At 58.5% G+C, this 7,817-nt stretch overlaps 1 protein-coding gene across 1 annotated transcript in view; it reads left to right on the top strand.

The window, feature by feature from the left end:
• Positions 1-1,645: 1,645 nt before the first annotated feature.
• The window catches only part of PRDM6 (PR/SET domain 6), a 75,354-nt gene continuing 69,182 nt past the window's right edge, over positions 1,646-7,817 (top strand). Inside the window, exon 1 of the mRNA XM_086770732.1 lies at positions 1,646-2,308. Coding sequence (XP_086626858.1) covers positions 1,795-2,308 — 514 coding nt within the window. The 5' untranslated portion in view covers positions 1,646-1,794. The remainder of the gene's footprint in view (positions 2,309-7,817) is intronic.

Raw genomic sequence — 7,817 nt, 5'->3', positions numbered from 1 at the left:
GTGGCGTGATAGCTGACAACAGAGAGGCGTTTGGGTGACAGAAACGCTTTGTGTGAGCGTTTTGTCTGAAACGCGTGGGATACTGTGCGGTGTACGTAAGAGACATTCTCGCCTGGTGTTTTGCACGGTGTAGGAAAGAAACTGGAAAAAGCCGCTAAGTCCTCGCTGATGCGTGAGCTCAGCAACGGGATGGCTGGGTGAAGAAAGCCCATTTTTCAGCAAAGAGGAGAGAAAAAGTGCCTAGGGATGAGAAGTTTCTCGCCACAGGTTGCATCTCCGCCTGCGCACTTCTGGCTCTGCGCTGTAACCGAGTAGGGAAGGCGGGGAAGAGAGGTGCCGGCGCTCGAGGGAACGAGGTTTGGGGAGGGAGAAGCTTCAGGGCTCTGAGATCCCTCGCCTGAGTCGGGACCTCCCGGGGCAGGTCCTAGGTGGCCGAGGGGGCCGGGTGGTCCCCGGGGACTGGTGCGGGGCAGTGTCAGGAGAGCGAAGCGGGCCAGCAGCGTCTCTAAACCCCACCTACGGGCAAGGCCGCGGGAGCCAGGCGGGGTGCGGAGTGCCGGCCGGGTTGGGCCGGGAGCTGCCACCGCCGCCACCGCCCGTCCGCCTGGCACTAGGGACCGCGCAGCGGCGCGGATCCTGCTCGGAGCTGCGCGGGGCCGTCGCTCCCCTTCCGCCGGGATAAAAGCGCAGGTCTTTGCCGGGGCGCCGCGCTCCCGGAGCTGGGGCGGGAGGGAGGAAGGGAGGGAGGGAGGGAGAGAGAGAGAGAGAGAGAGAGAGAAAAAAAGGGGGAGGGAGGGAGAGGGGGAGGGACGAAGGAGGGAAGGAAAGAAAGGGACACCTTTAAAAGTTCAGCAAGGAACAAAGTGGGGGAAGTTGCCAAAAAAAGGGCCCTGCGTCCAGGCTCGCTGGTAACTCCCACCCCCTCCCGCACACGGCGCTCACGCTTCTGTTTTGCGCTGTCGTAGCACCCACGTGTCCGGCCCGGGCTCTGCCAGCGCCCAGCGCAGCGCCCGGCCGCCACCGCCATGCGCGCCCGCGGCGGAGGCAGCGCGGCGGTGGGCAGCTAGCGGGCCCCCCGGCCCCCGCAGCCGCACCCGTCCGCTGCCCCGCCGGCAGCGCCCGGGGCCGCCTCCCCTCCACCCTCTCCGCCGAGGGTCCCGGGGCCTCCCCCCGCGCCTCCCTCCGCACGCCGGCCCCGCCGCAGCCGCTCCGGAGCAGCCCGCTCAGGTAAGGGGCGGCTCCGGGCGGGTGCCCTCACCCTCCAACGCGGGCGCGGAGGATGAGGGGCGGCCGGAGAGAGAAGGCTGCCCCCTCCTCACCTCCGCACCCCCGCATGTGCCTGGGGCGAAGTTTCCCCCCTCCTTCCTGCTGTCAACTTTGCGAGTCGTTCGCGCTGGCGGAGAGAGGGGAGGGAAGGGCGTTGCGTGCCGCGGGGACGGGCAGGGCCGGGCGCCGTCCGGGGCGGGCGTGCGGAGCTGCCGGCCGCCGCGTCCCGCCCGCGCTGCGGGGACAGCCCCGTCCCCCGGCCCGCGCTTTTCCTCGCGTGTCCGCCCTGGGGCACTTCGGGACGAGGTTTTTGTTTTATTCTATTTTTCTTCTACTGAGCCCACTGGCGGCAGGGAAGCGGGGCGGGGGCGGTCCCACCGCCTAAGCCCCCCCACCCCTAACTCGGACAAGCCGTCGCGGGGAGCCCACGCGTGGACCCGGCGTGTCTGCCCGTGGGGAGCTCCGCGGGGCCGGGGCGGGGGGTCTCACGTCTGCTGTCCCCTTCCTCTCCGCTCTGCAGGCAGCGCAATGCTGAAGCCCGGCGACCCCGGCGGATCGGCGTTCCTGAAGGTGGATCCCGCGTACCTGCAGCACTGGCAGCAGCTCTTCCCGCAGAGCGGCCCGCTCAAGAGCGGCGGGGCCCTCGCCCAGCTCCAGCCGCCCGAGAGAGCCGAGCCACCGGCTGACAGCCTCCGCCAGCGCCCGGCCTCCCTCTCCTCCGCCTCCTCCTCCTCTTCCTCCTCCACTCCATCTTCCTCCTCCACCTCCTCCTGCGTCGCCACCGCTTCCCTGGCCGGCCTGACCTCGCTGCCCGTGGCCCAGCTCCCGGTCTTCGGGCCGCCGCAGAGTTCCGAGCCCCCGGTCGGGGCAGCGGCCGCCTCGCTGCAGGGCAGGGACCCCTGTGGGGCCGGCGGCGGCAGATGCGGCGAGCGCCCTGCCGCCCGGTTCCGCTGCACGGCCGAGGAGCTGGACTACTACCTGTACGGGCAGCAGCGCATGGACATCATCCCCCTGAACCAGCACACCGGTGACCCCAACAACCGTACGTACCGTGCCCCGGCTAGCCGTCCTGTGTCCCTCCCGCCTCCCTCCTCACTCCGCCGGCCTACGAACGCTGTGCCCGCGCCGCTTTCTCCACCGGGAGATGCTCCCCCTCCCTGCCCTTCCCTCCCCTCGGCTGCTCTTGCACCGTTGCCGGGGCTCTCGGGAGGCGGGCGGGGACCCCCAGGGCGGTGGCTTTCCTCGTCCCAGACCCGGCCCGTCCCCGGCAGGCACGCTTCGCCGGGAAGGCGGCTGCCGGGCTGGATTTCTCTTAGAGGGCTGCTGGGGCACAGGAATGCAGAAGCGGTGGAGAGGAGCTCGCTGTGAAGTCGGTCCTTCTCTCCACTCACTTCTCTCACTCCGCTCCTGCCCGGAGAGCCCGGGCTTCGCCCAGTACCAAGAAAGAAATTACTTCTTCGGGCTGGGCAGGGGAAAAGTTGCAGTTTTTGTCAGATGGACTAGGGAAAAGTTTTCCTCCCTCTTCTCTCGGAGTGCCATTTTCCTCTCAGGCCTCGTTAACACCTCGCTGGTTTTAGTTTTCACCCCCACGGAAAAGCATGGCATGGTCATTTAATAAGAAAAGCTGGTTTTCTAGACGAGAAAGGTCGTCTGCCCGAGTGTCAGAATTTGTTTAGCACTCGGTGGCTAGAAAACATTTAATCCTACTGCTGCCAATTGTAAAAGTTGGGTTTCTTTTTTTGTTTTGGGGATTTTTTTTGTTGTTGTTGAAGGAGGCGCCGCTATTGTTAAACATCTGTATCGACTAGAGGTTTGTGATTTTGGAAATTGGTTCTGCCTGTCTTTTGCTCCTGTATCTGTTGATACTGTGCAACCGAGGAAATTCACGGGGTTGAAGTAACTAGATGAGGTACATTAATTCACCAGATTTATTACTAGCATTCAGCGCTCACGGATCTGTCCTGGTTAAAACATTGGAACTTCAGCTTGTGCACTTTTTCCTATTGCTTCGGACACCCTCTCTTATCCTAAGGTTCTTAAAACTCTGTATTTTTCTTGTCCTTTCCCCTCCCCAAAACGTCTATTTAAGGAAGGCTGTTCCTGAACACACAAGTGATACCCCAAACTAGCCATCTGTAAGCACACGCAAAACGCGGATTCGTTTAATTTCATGTCAGATGCGGAGTTTATTCCGAGTTTCCATGAAACTCGGTTGTGTATTAATTAACTGCCTTAATCATCGTGCGTACGTCTTAAAGTGCAAGAGGAAAGTTGACTCTGAGTTTGGTGGGGATTTCCCCCCCCTTCTCAACGTTGCAAATCTTTGTGTATTGGATACCGACTTTGTTTTGAGCGACTTCTCACGCTCAGTTTTACCCTGTAGTAAACATGTTAGTGTATCTCCTATCCTCGGGTGCAGAAAACGGGATCTCATAAATTGCATGCACTTACTGGAATCCGAAATGCGCTTTTAATCACCAGCCCAACGGCTCAGACAATACGTGTTTCACTTCTGGGAGCAGCTCTGTAAATCTGCAAGATAAAGGTTTTAATAAGAGAAAGGAAGATAAAAAGGCGATTTGGGGGAGGCATTTTTGAGGACTGAGGGGAATAAAAAGCACGCCGCGGGGTCGCCGGCGAAGGCTGCGCCGTTTCTCCGCAGTCGCGGTGCTGCAGGCGGATACGGGCGAGCAAACACGTCCGTTGCGGGACAGAGGACGGGGCAGGCTGCTGCCAGCGCAGTCTCTGCCCCCCACCCTTTTTTTTTATTATTTTTTTTCTTCTCTGCAGCGAGAGCTAAAAAGTCTTGTCATCCAACTCGTTTACAGGGCGACTTTCTCTCCAGCCGTTGTTGGAGCGAAGCAATCCCCAACAAACTCTGTTGTCTTCGAGCAAAACTTTTAACCTGAGTTTTCAGCCTTCTGGGACCAGGTGCGTTTGCTTCGGGCAACCTCTTCTCGAAAATAAAGGGGAAAGCGACGAAGGAGCAGGGAAATAGCGGTGCGGCCGTGCAGCCCGCCCCACCCGAGCAGAGCTGGGGTTTCGGGTGATGCGGGGAGCGGTCGGCTTTGGCCCCCAGCTGTCTGCGCGTGCAGCTGCGGGCAGCTCCGCTGGAACCGCGAAACTGACAAAGGGGGCCCGAGCGGGCCGGGGGCTCTCCCCAGCCCGGCACAGAGACACCGATCCGTAGGGCCCCATCCCCTGTTGGGGCGCGGGGCCTGACCCCGCCGATTCGGGACGGGCGGCAGGCCCCAGGCTTCTGGCTGCTTCCTTCGTCTTCATTTTAGGTGTGCCTTCTTCGCGAACCAAGCGAGCGCCCCGTTTCTCCTCCATTCCCTAATGCCCCCCCTCCACCGCCTCCCTTCTCGAGCATCCCCTTCTTCGGGGCACACCGCATCCTCTCCTCCTTCACCCGCTCCCCCGGCAGCATCCTCCCGCCGGGCTCGTCCGCTCGGGAGAGGCGACCATCAAATTCCTCGGTGCCTTCTGCCGTTCTCTCCGTGCAGCCGCAGGGGTGCCGGTTTGGGAGGTGACAGTCCAGGGGGTGTCGGCCCGAGGGAAGAGTGCCATCCCTTTCGGCCGCCTCCCGCCCCGTCGGTCCCCAGTCCCCATCCCGTCCCGGCGCCACGGAAAGATGGAGGGGCGGCGGTTCACCCCCATGACACGCGCCTCGGTGGGCAAATATTAATGCATATGGCACGGCCTGGGGCGGGGGAGGGGGGCGAGGGCCGCCAAGAAGCTGCGGGTTGAGTATCTGTGTGTTAACTCTTTTAAGTCGGAAGGGATTTAGTTAGGGGAAAAACGAAAACGCAACAAAAAATACCAACCGAGAGACAAAAGCCTAGTTAGGGCTCTTGAGTCTTTGCTTCCAGGGAAGTAAAGGGGATTATGTTAAAAGCCTGATAATGTGGCCGGCGACGGGGGACTGCGTTGTTCCCGGCTCCGGACCGGGCAGGACGAGGGTATTTCTGGGCGCTAGGGGAGGGGAGCCGGCCCGGCGAGGAGGAGATCTCCCAAGGCCGGTTTAGGGGGTACGGGGCTGGCCCCCCATCTTCGCTGCTAGGGAGAGGCTTTGGCAGTGCGAAGCCTGCGACTTCCCTGCCTTGGCCAGGCAGGGCCAACCTGCCACCGTCATAAATACGCCGTGTAAAATACTCAAGTGTCACGCACGCAAGGGGTTTGCACGCCTCTTCCCATTCAATTTACGGGGAGACAGTGTATATATAACATGCCGTGAAGTGGATCGGTGTGGGGAATATTTAGATTTTTTTTTTCCTCTAGGCTGCTGGTAACCTGTATGATTTAGCTACTTTACATCATTAGTTACCCAGCACCCTTAAACAGAGCAGATAGCCATATATTAGATTGAGGTTAGAGAAGGTGGTGACTGTTTATTTAGGGTGATAAAATGGTCCATCAGCAGTAATCTCCATCGATATGTGCCACCAGGAGATGAAGGATGAGGGGACAAGCCACAATTAATTGCCCTATAGTTTTGTAGGAGAGAGTGGAGCCGGCGCGAACTGAACTTCGATCTCCTCTCCCAGAGCCTATTCATCATCTCTACATTGTATATGGGGGTCTCTCAGGGGCAGGGGGTGGCAAGGTTTATCTACACACAATATTCTCCTACCCTTCTCATACCTGACACGGAAATCTAATTCATTCATACCTTCAATCGACGGCAGGGAAAAGCCGTCCCCCTACCCGCCTCGCAAAAAAAAAAAAAACAAAAAAAAAAACACAAAAAAAACCAAGCCCCCAAAAACCGGAAAAAAACCAACCCAACAGAAAGCAGCTCCGCAAGCAGGTCGCTCCCCCCGACCCCCTAGCCGACCTCGAGGTGTCCCTTGCACACTGTCCTCCTCGTCCTCGGGGGAGCTGGGATGGGGTCTGCCCGACCCCCGGGCCGGAGAGCTCAGACCCAGGCTTAGCTCTGGCTCGGCCGCGGGAGCGGGGAGCCGGGGCGAGGGTGGGGGGGGAACCCCAGGAATGGGGGACGGAGGGGGGGGTTGGTCCCCGGGAAGGGCCGGGCAGATTCGGGGGGCGGCGGCCGGTATCCGGTGTCGGCCGGGTTTCGCGGCTCCTCAGCCCCCAAGGGCATCCCGCTGGGCTCGGCCCCGCTCTCCGCAGCCGGGTTTAGAGCCGATAAACGGATAAATAACAGGAACCAGAGGGGGAAAGTGCGTCTGGGCTACATGTGTCGTCGTCGCCCCCCCCCGCCCCCTCCCCGAAAGCCTGCCTCCGGTCAGGCAGTCTGCGAGAAACTGCGATTAATTTTGAAAAAAAAGGGGTGTAATGGCAGCTCGTCGGTGAGGAAACTGAGGCAGGAGGAGGCCGTGGTCCCCAGGAAAGCCCCATCCCTCAGGAAACCAAAGGGCTCTGTCTCACCCAGCCCACCCGCGGCCTTAGCCGGGCACCCGGGCCCAGCCGGGGACGCAGGGCCAGCCGCGGTGATTTATGCTCGCAAGCGCGTAAATACCCTGTGAAATGATGGCCGCTTGCACCAGATACCTGCGTGCTTGCAGTGAATTATGAAGCAGAGGGTCAGAGGCCACCCTTCTTTAATACTGGCAAACTGCAGGTATCCAGTATAATTGCACCTTTGAAGCGTATTATTGCTGAGACAAAAATGTATTTCTTTCATTTATTGTTACAGCTGGTTCGCTGGTTAAAATGCTATGTTGGACTCTACCTTTCGCTGACAAAAGCTTTGTCCTCTCAGATTTCCTTTCAAATATGCAGTAATTGTGTTATGTAGGCTGGAGAGTGTTTAGAATTGTGTTTTGGGGGCAATGATGTGTCCTTTCCCTTTTGCCTAGGTTTAGTACTTTTAAGTGTACTGACATGGAGTTATGGCGCTGGCATTACGCTGCATTCATTTTTATGGAGGCAGATAAATGATAACATATTGCACTCCTCCCAAAAGAGCCATACCAAAGAGCTCCACTAGGAAATATTTTAATTTTTTTTTTCCTTGCTTCTTCCTTTCCTTAATCCTCCTATCTATAGAGCAAGAAACTGATCGCCTTCCAAAGAGTCTGGCCACGTCTGGGCCTGCAATGGAGCATTCCCACTGACGTTAACTTCTACATCTCCTAATTTTATCAGGACACACTTAGCTCTGGCTGCCGTCCTCCTTGCTTTTTCAATTTTCATCAAATCCCTCAATTTTCTCACATTTCTTGCTTCTTCTTGTCTTGATTTGGGGCTTGACTGATGCTGTTACAGACAGTGGAAGTATTAATTTCATGGTCCTTGGAGGAGGCCTGTACTCACAGAGCTGCTCTCTGAGGCCAAAATAGGAGGAAGGGCACAGTACATCTCTCCTTCCTGCCTTGTGTGGCAGTCCTCTGGGAAGCTCACGCTTGTTCCACTGTGTCCCTTCTATGTGAGCATCCCAAACCCATGTAGGTCTTAATGGTGACCATCCGGTTTGGCGTCTCTAGTGATGTCAGTGGACCACAGCACTCTCTGTCTCAAAAACCCCTCATCTTTTCCGTGTATCATTAAGCAAGTCGGTGTGCTGTATCACACTGGACTTTGCAGTA

Source organism: Chlamydotis macqueenii, chromosome Z (genome assembly GCF_036417535.1).
Source record: "Chlamydotis macqueenii isolate bChlMac1 chromosome Z, bChlMac1.mat, whole genome shotgun sequence".
NCBI classification, from domain to species: Eukaryota; Metazoa; Chordata; class Aves; order Otidiformes; family Otididae; genus Chlamydotis; species Chlamydotis macqueenii.
This window is presented reverse-complemented; position numbering and strand designations above follow the sequence as displayed.